This window comes from Hippocampus guttulatus, chromosome 20, assembly GCF_054856545.1.
Source record: "Hippocampus guttulatus isolate MCC_2025c chromosome 20, RoL_Hgut_1.0, whole genome shotgun sequence".
NCBI lineage: Eukaryota > Metazoa > Chordata > Actinopteri > Syngnathiformes > Syngnathidae > Hippocampus > Hippocampus guttulatus.
Window position 1 is genome coordinate 1,598,566 of NC_141280.1, and position 22,010 is coordinate 1,620,575.

Genomic DNA, 22,010 nt, shown 5'->3' on the forward strand with positions numbered 1-22,010 from the left:
GTTATTAGATGTGAATGTCAAAACACCCACACAGGCCCCTAAAAAGGTCATTCACCTCCGAGGTGATTTCCTCCCCCAATGACGACGACGATGCCAACCCCTTCAGGACATTGTCAATGATTGCGCCATAAGAGTGTTTTAGTGGCTCATTTGACACGGCCTCCGCAATTACAACTCCATCCGTTTTCTGTCTGTCGAAAATTGACCGAATGCTGTGTGGAGCCACATTTCTTGGAAGGCCTTTGTCATATGAGCAATAAAGCACTAATTCCTCACGCGTCGACCTACAGTATGTCTCATATAGGACCCGATTGAAGGGGGGGGGGGGGGGGGGTATTGGAACAGCCGTGCGTAATTTCCTGCATGCGGCGCTCGCGTCGTGACTGGCGTTGCAGTCCTGACGCATTGAGCTTTGGGCCACATTCACACTTTCTTTCTGCCCTCGCTCAGTGCTTATCAACTGTGAAATGGCAAAGGACTTTCCCTCCCACCCGTCTCAGTCGCGCTGAGTGTTTTTTTTTTTCTTGTACAGGAGCCACTTTGGTTTAATCTTCTCTGCAACACTCACAGACAGAGAGCAGGTACTGCCAAGTCCAGTGCTACCCAACCTTATTTATCTGCCCTAACCCCGAACCTTTTTTGTCATTGCATCTCACTTCTACGAGCTGAGGGTTCTCCATAAGTAGGGAGTTAGTTCATCTTCTTTTTTTACTTAAAAATAAGCATCGTCTTGAAAGTAAATATAAAGAAATACAAAATAAAAATAATAATCAATCCGCCTTTGTTATATGGAGCTTTTACGATATTTATGCCCCCCCAAAAAAATCGATTAAGGCCCCTTGAAAGCTTAAGTCTAGTCAAAAAAATCTCCTTGTGGATATGGTCCAGGTGCCCCCACTGGTTTAAACACAGTATTCTGATTCGCATTGTGTTTGAAGAATTAAGGCAAGGGTATTCAAACTTTTTCGTTTGAGGGCCGCATACAGAAAAATGAAAGGACGAAAGGGCCACTTTAAAATCTGTCAACTTTTTAAAACACGCTAAAGCCAGTCAAGAAAGAAATTCTATTTTGTTTGTATTGTTCATCAGCTTTCTGTTAAAGGTGTTCAGGCAAATAGTTTGAGGGTTTTTTTTCCCTCGGCTGCAGCCCTCTATCCCACAAAATAGATCCAGCTCTGCACTTAACATCAGCCTAATCTTCACATTCAGAACCAAAAAGGAATAAACTGCAGTAAGGTGATCATTTTCAGTTACTCGAAGGTCATTAAGGCGATGTCTTCATAAATCAGCCATAGCAAGCAAGCGGACGAAACTATTTTTGCCCAATGAAATAGGTGACATTCACAGAGTCAGTCGCACCCACGCCGCTGTTAGAAAGGCAAACAATGGGCTGACTCAGACGCACATTAGGGAATTTACTGGGAGGATTGCGACGTGTTTATTTATACCTATTAATTTTGCAACTGAATCTGTGCCCTATATAAATCCTGCATTTTCAGTTGCGCAGGCAGCAGTTCATTGTGTATAAAGCAGCGCACGGACCAAACACAAACACCCACCACCACGTCGATAAATTTCGATGCTCTGTTCTATCGGGTTGGGACCACGTTTTGGTTTGTGAGGAAATTTGAGATCGGCATTTCGGTCAAGTGTTGGCGCAAAATTCACCCACTGTATTACAGGGCTTGCTCCATATCCCCAACAAACGGCAAGCGTACGCTTTTTGTGACATTTTTCTTTGGTGGTGTGCCATGAGTTCCTTCAAATGTAAAATATTTGACTTGGCTTTAATGAAAGCTGGGAAATGTATGTAGGGCATGAAACACAAACTTATTTTCTCTGAATGTGTACTCAACACAACAATCACATTGGGGCAATTAAAAGAAAGACAAATTTAATCTCATTTTGATTTTTTTTTTTTTTTTTTTTAAATGCAATCAACATCGTTATCTATTTACATGAAGCAACATCTCTCGGGTTACATTATAGTCATTTCCAATGTGAAACCACATCCAGCTCCAACATACTCCTTTTAACGAATGGCCGGCGGCAACAGCATGACGCTTTCATCGAACACAACTTGAGTAAGTCCCAGAAGAGCTCAGTGTGTACTTGTATGCTGCATAAATGTATAAGGACATGGAAGTACGGGCAACAGCTCAGTCGGGGTACCGGTTCCATTTAAAATTTCAAAGTCCAGCCTAATTTGATTCGCCAATTTTGATACAACCTTCCATTCATGATTTTTATTGCTCGCTTTATCGCCGCTTTTGAAGATGATACATCGGCTACAATATGTTCCACACAGCTCTGAGGTTTAAGGTTCACGGTTCAGATCGCTGGTCTGGTTTTCTCAGTTTGCATGTTTGCCCACTGCTCGCTTGTTTTCTCCGGGGACTACAGCGTCCTTCCAAATCCCCAAAACATGCACATTAGGTTAACTGAAGACTCTAAATTGGCCCGAGGTGTGAGGGTGTCTCAGCCGCTCTCCTATTGAGAACAAGCAGTAGGCACGGTAATGGAGATTAAATCATATGAACAGCCAATCCATAGGTCAGAATGACACCCTACTGTTTTTTAATCAACTGTCCTGTCCAATGACAGTCATTCCAAATGGAGCCGAATTATCTTTGGAAAGGTGGATGATGCAACCGGTGTGATGGATAATCAAGTCATCATCACATTTGTGCATTTGGATGACAACCGACAGGTGATGACTAGGGTTGGGAAATTCTAGAAAGTAGTCAAGTTGGACACTTTTGAAAGGCTTTAATGGGGAAAAAAAAGACGCTTTTACAAAACTGAAGGTTGGCTCTTATTGGTGAAGTTAAATATCGCTATCTTCGCCGAAACCTGATTTAGGAGAAACCTTCACAGATGTGGCTGCTCAAATGAAAAAAGAGGAGGATAAACAATAAATAATTAAAAACGTACCCCAGTTCTAAATAAATCCTCACAACTATTTTGGTTCTCGATTTGAAATATTTCCACGGTTGCCCAGTTGAAATCCCTCTGGAAATTGAATGCAAACATTTGCCCTCTTTTTCAACCCTTGTGGTGACAAAGGGGAGATGGACTCACATGACAAGCGGCGGTTGACAACTCCCAAGCTGAACAACAGCTGCAGCACTCTGAGCGGAATGCTCGGCAGCCACAATCACCTTGAATGGTTTGAGGTGGCCTTGCTTTTCGCGCTCATCTCCGCTATTATTTACTCACAGAGTAAACACTGCAGTCACTTGGCTACCCAGGCAACGTTTCCACGGTGGCTGTGGCCATTAGGAGCGCTTTGTCTCAGTGGGAGTCCTCTTTCAGAGCGCCGCACACTCTGGACTCCAGCTGGTCCGCTACGGGCCGGGAATCCGGGTTTGAGGCGAGCATGGCGAGAAGCAGGCCACACATGGCCGGGCCGGGAGGGCTGGGCGGCGGGGCTGCTCTTTTCCACTTCATGGGAATACACAGCTGGAGGTCAGCGTTCTCCCACAAAGCTTCGCCCAGTGGCGTCAACCAGCGACCCTTACACACGTAAGCACCTCAAGGGGAAACAGAAGAAAATATGTCATCGCTAGATCAACTCATATCTCCAAAATCATCACTATATATATATATATGTATATTTATCACACTGCAGCTGAACCGTTTTTGAAGGCAGTTTTGTATTGATCGCTATTTCAAATGGGTTGGAATGGGATTGTTCTGTTCTCCGCCCAGTCCCACTGACAAGCGGGGGTGCACACTTATTTACTGTCCACCTTTGCATAAACAAAAGAAAGGTGGAACTAAAGGTGGAAATTTTGAAATGGTGATGATCCGTCTCGTCTTACTTTCTTTTTCCAACGCAGGTTCCGGCCAGCTAAGTGATGCGGAAAAGGAAAGCGGCAAACACAGTGACTCTCTATCAACATCTATGACAATGTGCTCTTTTTCTCTTGCAAAAAGTCGCACGCTGTAAATGTGTGACGATTGAAAAAGGAAAGAGTCAAGTCGCGGAGCATTTAATCCATCTGTGAAATGACCCCATCCGGCCCTCCCATTATCTGCCTGACAAAGAGGATTGTGAGCGGCTGTATTCCATTTTGCCTCGGTACTTTGTTTCAAATGCTACCGAAATCTCGCTCCCACTCTGCTCGTAACCATTCTTATTCTGCCTCATGAGAGTATCACTGACCATGGGATGTTTGAAAGTCTTTTCTTGGGGCGAGCTGTTGCATCGGAACGCTATACCGCCTCGAGGCTAATTCTAAAAGCCCAAATGCCGGCTCACTTGCAATTATCATTCACCTGAAGTTTCAATTAACCTTAATGAATGTAAACCGTGACCAAAAGGCGGTGGTGTTTGAGTGAATGAATTTTATTACCGGTCAAAGGCAGACACACAAAGACACTGTCGTCTCGAATTAAGAGGGACAGTGGTGCTTTCGTCCCTTCTCGACATTCTCAACCATCCCTCATCTCTATGCCATTTACATGAACGATTAATCGCCCATGCTTGACGAACACATGATGTATAGTATCTGACACTTTTAATATGTCCCAGTTAATGGAGTCAAACACGATTCAGTGCCGCATCACCAACCTGTAAGATCACTCGCGCACACACACACACACACACACAAACAGTCACTCAACCTCTTTGACCTCCCACTTCGGGCTGTGCCTGGTAAAAGCAGATTATACATGCACCCATTTCGAATCTTCTGATCAAAGTCAGGAAATGCCTCATTGTCTGAGGTCTCAGAAAGATTATCCTGCGGTGTGGGGTCGGTGCGTGTTGATCGTGATTTTGCTCCCCTACGTTTTCGTAAAACGGTCTCCGGTCTGGCAATTGGAAATGCTTATCATGTTCAATATTTGGGATCGCAAATTGTTACGTGTGGGGTCAAGTTAGTTCGGAGGGTGACAGTGGCAACAAACGGTAACCGAAAATAGGAAGTGACCTGAAAGTGACATTGTTTCCAAACACAAATAAGGAAGCAACCGCTGTTGACTGTGTCAAATATAACGTGTCTCCCAAGTCATTCACCTCAATAAAAACGACAAGAATAATGTGTCTCTTCAATGGAGCTTGCAGATAAATCAACAATTAGCGCCTAACTTCTTCAATTTCTTCTTGCTATTTTCCAGCAGTCTGAATATCCTGTGGTGTCGTACAAGAGACGGGAAAAGAATACTGTACTGCAAATGGTGTATGATGTATACCTGGACATCTTATAGAGGTCCAATTTCTGTTCGTTGTTGACTCACCAAGTTGCTCGTGTGTGCTTCCTTCCTCCAGGAAGGTGATTCTTTCCAGGACGGCCCAAAACATCACGCCGAGCGAGAAAATGTCTGCCTGAGCTGTGTAGGTGAGGCCACCCCAAACTTCTGGAGCCATATAAAAGTCTGAGCCACAGGTGGAAGAAAAGTGCTTCCTGCCCAGGTTTCCACGCACCAGACCCTCACTTATCTTGCTCAGACCAAAGTCAGCGACCTGGAGGTAGACATCAACGCCCAATTCAAGCATGAACTACAAGCTGAACATAAAAGTGAAAATTAGGGAGGAGATAGGTAGATATTTATCCAATTACAGGAAAGTAGTAAGACCTACCTTAAAAATAGGACCATTGCGTGTAACACTGACGAGCACGTTGTCAGGCTTTAGGTCTCGATGGATTATCCCCAGATGATGCAGAAAGGCGACGGCACTGCTGAGCTGCTGCACCACACTATGGTTCCTATGGGCGTCCGGTGGCCTGGAGAGCAGGTAATGATTCAAGTCCCCCCCATCGCAGTACTCCATCACGAGCCAGAGGGCAGAGCAGCACACAGATCTCGTCTGCTCATCCTCTCTCTCGGGTAACCTCTTCCTGGATCTATTTGAGGGCCTTTTTGGAGTTGGAGGGTAAGGAGGGTTTGATTGGAAAATGTTGGTCTTGTCTTGAAGTCTGGACACAGAGTTCGTCCTCCTCCGAGTGTTAGACTGTGAACCTCTATCATGACCAACACTTCCTTTTAGCACACTTTCGACAAGATGTAAAGGCAGTTTCCCCTTCCTTAGGGGCTTCAAACTCCTCCGTCCTGTCTGCAGGAGGCAACTGTGCAGTGCAATAACGTTGATGTGGTTCTTGGCTGTGGTTCTCATGGCCCACAGTTCTTGCAAGTAGAGTTCAATGCATTCTGGGTCCTTGCAGGGCAGATGCTTGATAGCCACCTTTTGTCCCGTTTTGGATATGAGACCCTCAAAGACCACGCCATAGCTGCCTCGTCCGACCTCCTTCTCTAAAGTGTACAGGTCCTCCATGTTTCACAGGCCTGTTGTACAAGGACGGCGCAAATAAATACCACGTACACATTATAATGAGAGCTTTTGTATAAGATAAGAAAAGAAATTATGCGTTCTTTTTAAGGGGCTCTATGTACAAATTGCACTTCATAAATTCAAAGAGAATGCTGAGGGACGCAAAAGCTGAAAGGATGGTTTATCGATAACATTATAGAAATTGCCAGACACTATTATGGGGATATGTCAGCATATGTGTACAGCGACAAAGCCAAACTTTGTACATAAACCAGGTGGCTCCTTAGTCTATGACTAAACGTCCGCAAACGCAGTAGCAAAATGAAATACGGTTTCACTTTGACAACATTAAATTAACGGTAAAGCATCTCAGCACTGACACAACCATGGTTATTCTGCAGCTCAGTGGGTTCTTCGAACGCGTACAAGTTCAACTCGACACAATATGACGTCGTCTTTTCATACACGAGACTCAAGTGAAGACAAAGACGCGGCACTATTCGTCAATGCACCTTCATTATTCACAAACTTACCCTCAAAAGTGCTGCAATTTAAATCGATAAAGTTCTGAAAGGAAAAAAACGCCACCAAACAAAACGACGTAGGCGTACTTCCGTATTCAGCCCGTCGCGCTCTTACTGTGCGAGAATTGTGAATGGCCGCTGACGTTCAGCACTTTGTTTTGATTGGCCATTTCGGAGCGATGGGCGCGTTCGAATTTGAATTGCATTCGTCCAATCACAATGGCTAAAGTCTCTGGTTCGTGTGACTCGAACTTGCTTAAAAAAACATTAAGTAGCAGTACAGAGGTGCAAATTATGAGTGTGAATGGTTGTTAATCTATGTGTACCATGCGGTTGGCGCTACTCTGCCTACTGCCCCAAGACGCCCGCAACCGTCATGAGGATAAGCGGGTCAGAAAATGGATGGATGGAAATACTGTATAGCTTTGTTTATGTATCTGTACCAGCGATGTATACTGACAAGCACCATATTGACACCCTGGATTGGTCACCAGCCAGCCACTTGCATGCACATATACACCAACAACCAATCAGACTCGCTTCAACACCTAAGGACAATGTAATGAATCGAAAATGCATGTTTTAGAATGGGGGAGGAAGCCTGAGTAGCCGGAGACAGCACAAACACAATGAAAAATTCATTAATAATAGCTATATTTAGGACATGGATCAACATGAGTACCACAACAGTTTCCTTCAAGCAATTTAACAAAAAATATGCATGGTGTAATGTTACTTTCATTCCCACAGTCACAGTTAATCAGACACAATGTGGGCACCGCATTATTTTTGAAGATTGTCGGTAAACCAGAAGAACACTGACCACAGATTGGGTGGGTTGGTGGATATTGTATGTTTGCGCGTGTTTGTAATTCTGAGAGAATATATTAGGAAACTGAAGCTCTGATAGACAAAAGTGTGTGCGTGCGTGCGTGCGTTTGTGCATTTGTGATCCATTGCCTCTATCAGCGATGCTAATCTTGCCTAGTTCTCATTACTTGGTTCAGGGTGAAGTCCGTCACACTTGACTAGTTTTTATCTTGAAGCAAATGCCCTTTATTCTATTATCATATGTCACCTACTGACAAGACGCAGACGGTGGCTGGATACAGAACGCACCTCCCACTTGGGGAATTTAGTGGGGAGCTAGTTTTGGGGGAGACAAACCACGATGCAGGAATTGACTTTCCAGTAAAATACTCAATATGACATTAGAAGCTTTCTGAAAAGATCCTGATGGATTCAATTGGAATTTAAGCTGCAATCGGCCCAGGTTTCTGACTCGCTGTGTTTCTATGGGAGCTTTGTTGGCTAATTAAAGTGTCTGGCAATAGGAGGGGCAGCAGTAATTATTTCCTTGATTGAGGTCAACGCCCTCCCGTTTAATCCCACAAAGGTCTATCCTGAGCCCCCTCCAACACAGAGTGAACATCAATAAACAACCTCCTACTATGCTGTCATACATTTCACAACAGTCACCATATTAACATGAAAATTGCCCTCAATAGGACCCAGGGTGCCTGTGTCAATGGCATCCTCGTTTCTTGCTATTACAATCCTGATGCGTTTCGTGTAGGACTGCTGCGATGAATTCCCACTTTGAATATTTCCAAATGGCAACAAGCAAAACGTTCCTCCTGGTTCAGATGCCCCTTGGCCAGTATGAGCTGGCAATGAAAAGAAATGATCTTGAATGCAAACACACCGAACACTGCTGTGTGCTTCCATGCATATGAATATGTTATTCGCGGATTCTTTCGGTGGTTCCTGCAGTGTATTTTCGCAAGAGAGGTGCACGAGCCGGAGATCGCATGCTATCTGGGCGCATCAGCCATCGCTCTTCTGGTGGGACACAATTGTCACATCCTCATCCAGTTTAAACAGCAAAAAGGCAAACATACAGTATGGATGAGTAATAGTAATCAGAAAAGTATCCAGAATTCAAATACTTTTATCCATCCAATCTGTTTTGTCTTTGGCTTTACCCCCTCTGGGCTACAGGGAAGCTGATCACCGGTCCATTCCGGGGGGGGGGGGGGGGGGGGGGTGACACATCGAGACAGACCACCATTTACACTCTTGGTAAGATAGACAATTTCTAAGAATAAAGAACTGTGGCAGCCCACGCTTACAACTCGGGGTACGTACGTACATACGTACGTAACATGCCAGCCTGTAAAGCAATTACACATTTCTATTCAAGGCTGTTAGTGTTTGTAATCCGCGTAGCTAATTACCATAGCATGGCAGCTCTGGGTTGTAAGCAACTTGTTTGGGAACTGGTCGGGCTGCAAGCGCAAATAGATATACTGTATCTTTATTAATCATTCTGATTATGTAAATAATATGATCCTCTCCAAAAAAAAAAAAAGTATTAGTTACCATTGTGGAGATGAGACAAACAACAAGCCCTCAACAGTGGCAACGAAACAGCCATCTGTTATGAAACCTCCCGCACATTTATGTGTCGAGGAAAAAAAAAGCCAACATTTTACAAGATCATTCCCGCCGCCGTACTTGTGATATCGCCAAGAGGCGAGACCGAGAGGGTCTTAGCGCGGCACGCGGCCAAGTGCGGCTTCACTCTCACCGTTGTCAAGCTCATCACTGTCTTGGCCACCAAAGGAAGCATTGAGTGGCCGGGCCGCGGACAGCGGCCGTATCAATGACAGGCAGACCTACAAACGGCCGCTGGCTCCTCTGTGCGCCTTATCTGAGCTGCAGTGAGGGCTCTTGTCTATAAGCGATTCGGCCATCACTATCAACCTCCAGCAGGTACACAAGGAGCATTCACGCGCTTACAGGACACTAACGTTAGCTCAAGTTAAAAATGGACTTGACGTTTGGTGCTCTGGTGACACAACTGAAGTCATAATTGTTGTTTCTGCTGGGACGTTTTGATGAAGATGGGGATGAGGATGGATTACCGCATTCCCCTTTGCTTTACTGTACTGCAAATTGGAGGAGGCATCTATTTTTAAAACAGCGACGATGCGCGGTTCTGTTCTGGAGATATTTTGCCACATGCGCTACACATGTGTCTTGAATCTGTGCAATCTGTACAACGCAATCTCAAGACTATCAAAAAGCTTGTTCTCCAATGCAGGTCACCTCCTGGAGCATTAAAAGCCTAAATGCTATTGAACTTTTGGAGAGGCGACCCCTTGAATCCTGGTCAGCCATAATACTTCTTGACGAGTGAAAAGGTGTCAATGAGTGTTACAGAAATCATTTGAATGCGGTGAACAAAATGTTGACTTGAAGACGCCATCAATTTTGTCCAGGCCAATTGTCATGGTTCTGTTTTGTCTCCAGCAGGTGGCAGTGGAAGGGTTCCGCTCCTGCTCCCCGTCATGTCATCTCAGTTTTGTTTTGGTATTGTTAAACGATAACACCAATATCAGCAGATACAATCACAAATACACCCCACTCTGCCTGACCACCTGCGGGTCACAATCTTCACCAAAGAGTAAAGTATGTGCCACGAATTAATGCTAATGCTAATCCGTGCGTCCAATTTTTTTGCTTTTGACAAAATAACGTGTCAAAAGCGTCTCTTCCGCCGCGGATGTTCACAGCCCTGCCGCCAAGTCATCGGCGTTGAAACTCAGTGTAAGGACACTTACAATGCAAGTTTCCTCGACTGTTATGCAACAGTGGGGCAGAAATGGAGAATGTGTCGCTCACAGCCACATTTTCAGGCATGAAATCCTTGACGCGTGGCCAGGTACTCAAGAAACGCATCATAAGTCCCCTTTTTAGAGAAAAAGAAAACAGTTCTAATCATTTGTCGTCAGCTGCCATTACGCTTGAGCTATAACAGGAAGCTTCTGCTTCTCCAAGTGAAACCCAACTGAGATCTCATTAATGTCATTGCTAAATGTATCTGTCCGACCATTCACCATTTTGCTCTGTTGAAATGACTGCCAGGAAAAAGGTTGTGAAAGGAATTGGTGGCCTAATAGTTTTGCACATTGTTGTGTCACAGCGAAACCAAATGAGCAACATCGAAGGGGCGAAAAAAGCATGACAGCGCTCATCTAACATGATGTACCAGAGGTAACTAATGTAATGATTCTTAATAGCCTCCGCCGAAAGTTCTACGGGCAGTGCTTCCTAAATGCCCTTCATGAGTCGGCTGCCATCTCCAAAACCAGGCAGGCTGCATATGCTCTACCAATTGATTGCGCTCTATTAACCGCCATTCATAAACCGGACACACAATCGCTTGCACGGAGTGTGCCGCTACCACCGATACATTGGTTTCTGTGTCTCGTCCCATCTCGTAAGATTTTACATCTTTTTGTCATAATGTTGTGACTGTGAGGTGGCATTGTTTCCCTCAACCTTGATACCGAGCTGGTGTCTAAGGTTGTGAGTTTTATGGACACCTTTGCGTATTTTTAGAGTTCCATTAGTTGCTCGATGAAGACGAAACCGATGGCGTAGGCACTGTTCACTACGTCAGCACGGGCCATGCCGGGTGTGTGTGTGTGTGTGTGTGCGTGCGAGTGTGAGTGTGCGTGTGCGTGGGTGTGTCTGTATCCACCCGGTTCATACATAACAGATTGGGGGAATCACCCCACTCTCACCATGATGATGTTTGAGGGGGAGGAGGTTTGGTGCTGAGCCAGTAGGGAAGGGGTGTGCCTTTATAAGAAGCCTCAGAGGAGGTATGTGTTCAGTTGTTGAAATCCTTAGCCTAAGGATACAAGCTGAGATTACAAACTCCCTTGAAGCCACAGAAGAAGCTCTCGAAGAAAAGCGCTACGTCACAGATAAAGGTAAGGAAGTTTTTTGGGGGGGTGGTAGAATTTCTATCATGGCGACCCAATTGTGTGTCAAGATGGTGTTTGTCAAAAGGGGAGAAAATGCTCTTGGAGATGAAGGCAAAAAAGAAAAAAAACTTTTACAAGATTGGTTTCTTCTGGATGTAATTGTTGTGGATAATCGATCCAAGAGGGATAATGTTGCCACCGGATCATCAGCTTTAACATTTTCTCCTGCGCTTGCGTTTTTTTGTTTTTTTTTTGCTTTCTGCTCCTCCTGTGTAAAGCTTTGTGAATTTGCAAAACATCCACCCGCAGCTGGAATCATATCATTCTTTGCTGGGGAGTGATGTATTCCCCACGACTTTATTTGTCTCCCTGTTGCTCCGAGGGTACCATCTTCACCCTCTGCAGTGCCCACACTACAAATGATTACTACTTAATTAACAAGATAGCCCCACGCTGTGCTGAGATGGCACTTAGCAGCACTTTGTAATGGGTTGAGACGTAGCGGACTTAAATCCAACTGTAGTGGCTGCTAGACAAAGAAAGTAAAGAAGACGTTTTCTAAAATCTGCATGCGGTAAGGGCAGGGGTCAACCAAATTTGCTTGAGCAATTGTAGGAAAGATGATCAATTGTAATGAAAAATGTGGACATTTAAGATTGCGCCCAAGGCAAGTACAGTATTTTTCCATCGAGAAAATCAACAGCGCCTCTGCTGGTTACAGACGATTACTGCACTCTATACTGCCTCCTGGATTCACAGTGAGATATCGCGCAATATCAACAGTATTCTTAATGAGCAATTAATCCACACATTGATTATTTTGCTCATCCCAAATAAGGAGTATGTGTGATAAAAACAAAAGAATGATGACTTGCTTGGTCTGGTCATTTAAAACTACACTTTGGAATGATTTCATCTGTAGAGCACCGCGTTTGCAATATGCAACTGTCTTAGGGATTCATAAAGAATTGCTAATGACCACGAAATAAAAACACATTCCAGAAAGCTGCGTCTTCCTCATTAAATCCACTGAGAGTATATGAAATGGAACATCGGGATGAATGCAGATTTCCCAGTTTGGGTCATATTGTGCTATAGCTTGGCAACAATCCTTCACTTTTTTCATAACAAACTTGAGTGGTGGCACACTGAAAGTCATGAGGAAATTGCAATTATGATCACGGCAAACTACATTTGGAAACATTTCTCCACGATGCATTTTTTGCAGGGGCAGGAGAAGATAAATAGCGAACACTGGCGCTTTTTGCGTAAGCAGCTTTGCTTTTTTGACTGGCGGCGAGGCATCGCAATATTAGACAACATAAGACAAAGGGAACCTTGAAAGAACGATGGAGGCGACTTATCTGCGTCCAACATATAGGCAAGGCGCACAAGGGAGGAATCAGTCAAATGCTGTTATTATGCTAAGCGCAGGGCAATGATGATTTTAATGACAATGGTAATGAATGTGCATAATCTTGGACCATTATCGGTGAAGACGTTTGTCGCGCAGGCGAGCGATAAAATGGGCGCTTAATGTGCCATTGACGGATAAATGACTCTGCAGCAAGGAATTGTTTCATGAGGGATGAAGCATGTTTACAGGACATGATTTATATGAAGCAGCCTTTTGGACATGCGAGATGTAGCCGTGTTGCATCGAGTGCCGTCGGTGAGCTCGTGCTGTGAAAATAATGATGCATATCGTATCGTAGTAGTCATATTTTAAGACTCACTTCCCTGAGCACATGCTACAATCGCCCACTACACATTTGTCACTACATCGTCAGGTATTATAAAAAAAAAAAATTCAAGTCTTTACAACAATGGTGACCTATTTTTTTAGACACGCCCGACAGTCCAGAAGGGCAAATTTTCACTCGCTTTGGCTTGAAATTATGATGGAGACAGTTTGACTCCGCAAAACAGATCATTTAAACATCTTTTAATGCTTTAGTGGCGGGTAACTTGAAATTTCAAACAAATCCAAGGTCCATTGGCCTCTTGGAAAGATGGGGGGGCGGGGGGGGGATGTGGCATTTGCTGCTGATTGAGAAAAGTTTTTTTATTTCAGTGTGCCTCCCTCATCCCTACGCGTTTGCCGGACCATTTGGCAGTCCATCTTTTTCAGCCTCATTCCTCACCAATGTAAAAGTCTGAAGTGGTCGATTGCTTTCCTCTGGCTGCGTGTCCGATGGATTTTGTGCAAGTGTCAAGGCAGCTTAACAGCAAACGAATCAATGGCGAAACCGTGTCTGCGGCCGAACGCGCTGCGGGATTTCTGTAATACGCTCTGCTGGAAAGTCACGCCGGAGACATTGGAGCAACGTCAGTGCGCGTTGTCACATATCTGAAAAGCCGGTTGCCTCGTGTCATAGCTTCGCGATTCGCACTTGGCGCGAGTCGGACATGAAATTCAACTGAAACGGTCGATCGTAGCTTATTGCCAGCGGAAAGCCACTGAGAACCGAAATGGAATTTGACCACACCACATCCTCCAACTCGCATCCCCCATCACGCGCAAGCTTGCAGCATCTTCCACACGTCGAGCGCAATACAACGTCACCGTGTCTGCTCCTTGTTCTCTCCTGGTCATAGCATCTTATTTTGGGGCCATTAACGAGGCTCCACGGGGGGCTAAAATGAGAAGTGTGATATTCGTGTGTGCGTGTGACTTCCAGTGTGTCCCCAACTAGAAAGGGCACATCTGCTGCTGCGATCGAGATATCAACCAGTTAATGGGTGCGATGAAGCTATATTCTCATTTCGGAGTACAACTGAGGGAAACGCTACTAATGATATGCTCACTTGATCTAATGGGAGCGCCATGCATGAAGTCGGAATGGAAAGGATCCAATATCCACACTTGGATTGAGTGCCATAGAATATGCGAGTGTTTTAGTCCAGTGGTCCCCAACCATTTTTTGTGTCATGGACCGGTTGAGACAGGTACATGCTGTTCGCGGACCGGCAACCATTGCCCCCCCAGCCCCATTGCTTTTAAATTGTATTAACCCTCAATGCTTCAAACGGTGTTATTCTACTGTATAACAAATGTTGTATACAATAAATTAACATAGTGAACTCCGAACGATTAGGAATAATAAACACGCCTTATAATGTCAACATCATCATTTTGAAGTTACATGCGCCGTTAGCATCATTGCGACTTTCAAACGTGACATCCGGTGGTTGCCGACTCGTTATTCGCAACTAATCCGCTCATGTTTACGTGGGCAGGCTGTGCAAACTTTGCTTGCACTTTTCATGCATTTTGGGTGCCAGTTGTTCAAATGATTCATTCAACAGGTTTCTTGCGTTGCCTGGCTTTTGACGTTATAGCACGCACAACAGCTTCCTCCTCCGCGTTGCAAATAGCTTCATTTTCGAAAGTCATGGATGCCCATACCTTTGGTCAATTTGTTATTATTTCTTTCTGTGTAGCGCTGCTTCTTTCGTTTATATGCCAGATTCTGTTCATTTTTACTCGCAAACCAATGTTAGAAGGGGGCCAGAGTCGCGCACTTTTCCGCCACATCGGATGGACTAAAATTGCTCACAGCTCTGTCTCTGTGCAGCCCGGTTCTGGTTCGCGGACCGCGGGTTGGGGACGGTTGTTTTAGTCTACTTGGGATGGGAGGAGAGTGAAAACCTGCGGTTTATTGTATTCCAGCTCAATTTGTTTCACCCGTGATAAACGGAAGATAAGATAGATAAGAACGAAAGACGGTGCAAGACGAAGCAGCGCCTTGGCAACCAGTACTGTGATCCTTCCTGCTGATATGGAGTCACATAAATTAAAATACGACAAAGGGAAGTGAGAAGATAGCGTCGCCATTGCATCGCATTGCACATTATCACACATTACTTAATGGGTGGCTATTAATAGTTTGATCCTGAACGCCAGCGCCTTAACTCTTCATTTACTCGATGTCATGGTCCTCATCATTTGTCAGTTCTGCAACTGAGTGACAAGAAACTGACTCGAGCACTGCAACGGGCCAGGTAATAAGTGCAAATAATTGTGCCGGGCTCATCCAAATTGGATTAAGGGCATTCTCTCAGATTAAGCATCCTTCCTGAGAGGAAGGTCAGTTACAGATTCACCTTTCCCGCTACCGCGTGCCGTTTATCTGCGGCTGCACAGGCTGGATTACGCCGTCCTGCGAGGTCATCCTGTGATTTGGTGTGTGTGTGTGTCTTTTTATCAGCGTTTTTACAGGACCACACGGTGTGTTTACTGCATGATGCTCGTTGTTATACGTCTGAAACAACAGAATCATTTTAATGAGAAATATGCCATTGACAAAAATGTCCCTTTTCGGTTCGGGCAACTGTCAACGCGGCAAAAAACGCTATCGCTACTTTCACAGGTGCATTGAGTACTTTGAAGGTCACAAAGCACCGCGGCAATTTATTTGACAATTCTACCCTTTGTTTAGGAACTCGGTGAAAGTCAAAACAGCAATACTTGTACAGCTTCAGATATGTTGTTAAACCCGAATAATTTAGCAGAGCTCCAAAAAAGAGTCAGGCAATCAATTGCCTCACTTTTGTTTTTGAAGTGAATAATTCAAGAGTTCTAGTTTTCCTGAGCTGAAACTCTAATCAACTCTACTGTATGTCTAGCGTCTTCAAACTAAAAATCCAGTCTCGTGCCGAGTCAAAAGCCAAAGAATAAAAATGAGTTTCAAAGACGATCAGCAAGGGGAGGTCATTCCAAGGGGCGGGATCAGTGAAGGGATGCCAGAGTAGTCGTGATGTGCTCCCTCTTACGAGTACCAGTCAAGAGGCGAGCAGCAGCATTCTGGACCAACTGGAGACGCGTAATGGAGGACTGGCTGATTCCAAAGTCAAGTGCATTACAGTCAATCCAGCCGAGATGTGACAAAGGCGCGAATGACTATTTCAAATTTTCCCACGGTTGCACACAGTGAAGGGCGGAACAGCTCGCTCACAGACACATTTTTGGGAAAAGGATTTTGAGAGTCCACGATGGCCCTGTCATCTCATCCAGCTGAGGTGTCAAAACCATCTCTGGATGTTTTACAGAAAATGTTACAGCTGCTCAAATAGATAAGGAGTGATACGATGGCAAACTGGTGGGAACTATTTTTCCTTTGAGGACATTATGTTTTGTACCCCACAGAGATAATGGAGCGATTTGGCACCGCGGGACAGCTCTCATGTGGTTTGCCAACAAATTTCCATTCCCTTTTTGGATAATGCCGACTCTTCAATGAGCCTGACAGGCATGCTATTTTGAAATATTGGGAGGAAGCCTAATCTGTTATTTACATTGTTCTGACTTTGTTTCTAAACTAAACAGGCTTCAGAAATTAAGTTGTCATATTAAATGGAACTGAAACAGAAAAAGGGGGAGAGGGGGTCCACTTTCTCTCCTTTCACACATCAAATCAATCTTTATGGCCATGCTAGCTTAGATCAACACATTTTGATCAAGCGGCCACAGAACGTACGGTGATAAAACACTAATGAATCTCCTCGGGTTATAAGGAATTAATCGAGTAACGTTTATGACCCGTGGGATGTTATATGCAGAACGGGGAATTTTAATCATTTCCCACCCTAAAAAGTAACCACCTCGTCTCGAAATGGCCGGCAACCTTGGCAAATATGTCAATAGGGATGAGCGATTCTGGCCACGGATTGATAGGCGCAGACACGGAGGAGGAGAAAGGAGCAGGTCGAAATGGTGCAACGTGCAGCGTCGGAGTGGATGCAAACGAGAGAGCAAGAAGGTAACAAAGAAAGAGACGCAGACGGACCTCCGGGTTATCCGTGCATTAGCGGGCTCCTTTGTGCCTTTCAGTTGCATGTCGCCAACTAATGGACGAGATAGAGTGAGTCACAGCGCCGAGCTTTTTCTTCTCTTGTCCCCCGCAACCCCCCCCCCCCCCAATTCATGTCACCCACCAACCATCCGCGCCCTTCCTCACACCTGCCGAAGCTAATTTCAATCACTAGTTGCTTTATTAATAACTCTTCTCAGACATGACATTTGAAAAGTTCCACATGCAAACTCATCCCATTAGAGTCCCTTTTGAAGAAGTGGTCGCAACAGACTTTGTTCTTGTATATTTTTAGGCCTCCATAAGGGATGTACTCGGGGAAAATCAGAGTAAAAGCACCACACTAGTGGTTCTTGTATGAATGCTCTGATTGATTCCTGTTTTCAAAGGTAAAAAAAAAAAAAAAAAAAAAAAAACAATTTCAGGGTCTTCGTTAACACTAATGGAGGCACAAAACAAGCGTGGTTGTTGTCGTGTGCAGTTTTGAGTCTGGGTAAAAGCATTAAGGGGATGATGGACAGGACTATTTTGGAGAGCAGAAGGACATGCGCCTCTTTGCTCCGGTTCATTTTCATTTTTGTGCTTTCCTTCATTTAGAGGGAAAAGCTTGCTTTATGACTGACTATTGATCTTTCTTTCTCCCCCCCCCCCCCCCACCCCCCCAAATGTAACTATGCCCGTAATGAGCTCCTAGACTCTTGGCAGGAGGTCTTAGTGCCTAGAGAGGAAAGTGTACTGCGTAGTGGACACTCTATCCGCTGGTAGCCAGTGAGGGTCCAAAGACCTAAAAAAAAAACGATCTATCTATATATCTATATATGTGTGTGTGTGTGTGTGTGTAGTGGTACACTCACCTGACTTGTGTGCAGGCAGTGTGGGATGGGTTCCCCACTCGGTGACCAGTTCAGGGTGTTGTCTGCCTTCCGCCCAAAGTCAGCTGGGGCAGGCTCCAGCAACTCCCTGCGGCCCTGTTCAGGATAAGTGCTGTTGAAAATAGATTGATAAACATACACACATGTTGACTGGTTAGCACGTCAGCCTCACAGTGCAGTGGCGCAGGGTTCAATTCCGGATCCGGCCTCCCGATGTGAAGTTTGCGCGTTCTCCCCGTGCCTCCGTCGATTTCCTCCCACATTCTAAAAACATGCACGGCGGGTTAATGGAACACTCGGAATTGTTCCTCGGCGTGAGTGTCTATCTATCTATGCCAGCGATGCATAGTGACAAGCAGTACATTCATGAGAGTCGATGTACACCCTGGAGTGGTCGCCAGCTCGCCACGAGCATGCACATATCGACCAACAACCACTCACACTCACTTCAACGCCGAAGGACAATTTAATGAATACGCGCACAAGCACACACACCCTGGCGATAGAGCAGAAAATTGTTGTGGGTTGATGGCCCACGGTGTCAGCCAAAGAATGGGCAAAGAAATCAATTTGAAGTACTGTTCAGCCATAGGAAATGTTCCAAGATATGGCAAAGCTGTCACAGAGCCTTCAGCACAATAAAAATGGAAAAGAGTTTGCTGATAAGCACCAAGACCCAAGGTTACATCCAAAGGAATGCTGTTTTTGCTGTCATTTCTGCTGCAAAGTGGCTTTTTTTTTTTTTTTTTTTTAGCAAATGGCAAATGTGCAAACTTGTCAGAACATTTAGCTCGAGAGCAAGCATCCTGGAAAATGACAAGAGCATGATCATTTTTCTTGTCTTGTGAGGTGAAAAGAATCACATTTGGTAACCTAAGCGGGTTCAAGTGTTCAAATTGGTTGTAATTGCGCACAAGACACAATCCTGCAGAAAAAAAAACCAAAAACGATGCCGCCAAAACATGTAAAAGTAATCAACGATCTTGATTTGCATGAAAATGGGGCACAATGTATCCACGACGCACGTTTTCGAAGCTCAAGAGGAAAGCGGCAGAAAGCCAACACAAGAGGAGATGATGCCGCAAAGTCCACGGCAGAGCCCAGATTGAAATCCAGAACTTTCGATTGTGAGGCAGACCGAGGTAAAACGCGGCGCGCAGCTTTGTTTCTCGACAATGCGGCCGGGTTGCGTAGAAGCCGCCTTCGTATTGCTCAAACGCATCGAAGCTCGGCACCAGCGTGTGAATGCTCTGTTGGGTCACCAATTTGTTCATTAACTCGATCAGAAGGGGGGACCGCTTCAGGGGAGAGCACAGCGCTAGAAAATGGACTGAGTCAGTAGGCAGGTGGTGATCATTCCAAACATTTCAGAGGGGACAAACAAACATCTCCCTGATGATGATTTCCCACTAAGCCTTGCATGTGTATTTCCAAATGGACCGGCGCTACTCACAGCCTCTTTCACATGCTATTGACGATGTGTTATGTTCCTACACGGGAATGGTCACAGTGAGCTATTCTCTGCTTTTTTTTTTTTTTTTGCAATATGCGCCCCACTGAACCCGTAAATATTCCACCCACTCAGTTGCTGGTCAAAGATTTTCCCTCACTCTCAATATGTCCCCAAAGCAATATTATTGAGTCATCAGTAGCTCACATCTATGTCGTGACAAGACGACATTGACAAGTGGGAACTTGAGTACACTGCGGCCCGTGTTGTAAATTAGGTTTCTTCCAGAAACGTGATTAGCCGACCATTCAAAATTGACTGATTGATGACAAGTGAATACTTGTGTGCCCTGGACAATTTATTATTGTTTTTTTTTGTTTTTTTTCGAAGGGAATTGAGATAATTCCCTAAAAAATAGTAGTCGATTACAACATCTAAAATCATGCAAAAAATGACCTGAATGTTTTATAAAAGTGTGAAAGATTGTGTTTCCTCAAAGGATCAACAATAGCAATAATTTTTCCCAAACCCCCCCACCCCCAAAACTATAAAAATGGCGAATATCTGTCATCGATATTTCCAAGGCAACTTCTTAAAAGTTTTTGGTGAGAGGTGTCAGCTTTGAGTCTCGGCTTGTGAGATTTGCGCGTTCTCCTAAATTGTTCTTTTTCTCCACGTGGTCCGATTTCCTCGCACATTTCAAAAACAGGAATATTAGGCACACGATGTACCGGGCCACTTTCCCACATTGGTCTGAAAGGCACTACATGAAACGGATGGATTCATGCAGACTTTGAACTGTGTGGACGTGATAAGGTGTTTTTTAAAACCCGCCCGTGGTTTTGGGAGGCCGCAATCTGGAACCTCCGATTGTATAACCGTGACAACTCGGCACTATAAAAGATGTTCAACCAAAGTTTTTTTGAATGACGCTAAATTTACGGGGGGGGGGGGGGGGGGGGGGGGGACTGCCTGAAGTTCATAAAAATGAAAGAAAGCGATCCGGAATGAGATTTCATACAAAGCAATAAAATTCAAATAAAAACTGTAAGCTGTCTTTTTTGCACAAAAAAATAAAAATAAAAATAAAAAAAATTCAGCGGTTGACGCAGAAGACAGGCAATTATGAACTCCCTACAAGCGTCATTTCACGGAACTGGAGGGAACAGCCAACAAAAACATTCTGAAAACGCAAACATAGTTAAGAGCTACGCAGCTAAGCATGTCACTTTGCTCACATTTAGCATCTGTTTGCTTAAAAGGTGCCAGTAGGCATCATAAAGTGAAAAAGTACGGCGTTTACACACAAAAGCACCCAAAGCTCAACATTAACCGAGCATAGCGAGCGCATGCGGTTTATCCTGTTTGTGATCCATAAACCAACAAGCCAGGCCAGGCAGCTGTGTATGAGCAAAAGCAATTTACAATGATCTGAGTGGCTGTTCACCCCCCCTCCCCCTTTGTAACCTGTTATATTTGGGAATATGGGGGCGGGGGGGGGGCACATGATGGATGGGGCATTGGATGGAGCTGGCATTGCATCGAGAAGCGGTGTTACCATCCTTTCAAATTTTCAGCAGCGCACCTTTTTAGAAGTCATCAAGGACCCATTTTGGTTTCCTCGCGTGGGAGTTCACGTTTCAGAACGGACGCCGCCTGCCTCACTCCGAGGCACGACGAACCATGTGATTTCTCCCATCTGTGGAGAAAAACGTCAAAATGGAGAAATAGAATCACGCCCTCATCGGCATCGTCCATGAGCTTGAGTTTAACCTGGCTGCCGTCGGCGCTAAATGACAGTTCATCAGCACCATTTTAGGACTGACAGACATCGCGCCGCCTATAGTTTGTCCTCCAATTTCTTTACGATATCACAAAAGTTCTCGAAAAACAACGACACCTTGACTACGGAGTTACCCAGTTTGTTGAGTTGCTGTTTTTTTGTTTGGCCGTTTTTTGTTGTTGTTTTGGTTTTGTTTTTTTTTTGCTGCACAAACCCACTTCAAGAATTCTTGTATGACTTTGAATCATGTTGCAATTTTGTTTCAATCATTGCATCCGGTTGCACTCACCATTCATCACACCAACACGATCCAAATCCCGGTGGTGGCTGGACAATCTCCCGCCAGCGACGCTTGGCCCTTAACAAATAAAGAAATACATCAAAATAAGCGAATAATTCCTTGAAACTGGCCCTGATGCAATCCTGTGTAACCGCCTTCTTCACCCCCCCCCAGGCCGGACTTCCCGAACTTGACCCTTATCCATCTGTGACTGCTGCGTCTTCTCTTGGCAC

The 22,010-nt window shown here is 44.8% G+C and overlaps 1 protein-coding gene across 2 annotated transcripts; it reads right to left on the minus strand.

Annotated features, from left to right (window-relative positions):
• Window positions 1-344: 344 nt before the first annotated feature.
• On the minus strand, window positions 345-21,960 carry LOC147187442 (serine/threonine-protein kinase pdik1l-B). 2 transcript variants are annotated; one of them, XM_086099739.1, is made up of 7 exons: window positions 21,787-21,960; window positions 21,300-21,413; window positions 18,437-18,528; window positions 18,247-18,360; window positions 5,588-6,291; window positions 5,245-5,470; window positions 345-3,533 (listed from the first exon to the last, which is right to left on the minus strand). In XM_086099739.1, the coding sequence occupies exons 5-7, from the start codon at window positions 6,278-6,280 to the stop codon at window positions 3,295-3,297; spliced, it is 1,158 nt and encodes a 385-aa protein (XP_085955865.1). In that variant the 5' UTR covers window positions 6,281-6,291; window positions 18,247-18,360; window positions 18,437-18,528; window positions 21,300-21,413; window positions 21,787-21,960; the 3' UTR covers window positions 345-3,294. The 2 variants fall into 2 exon arrangements, with proteins under 2 accessions (XP_085955865.1, XP_085955866.1); XM_086099740.1 differs by lacking the exons at window positions 18,247-18,360; window positions 18,437-18,528; window positions 21,300-21,413; window positions 21,787-21,960 and adding an exon at window positions 6,811-6,910.
• Window positions 21,961-22,010: the final 50 nt, after the last annotated feature.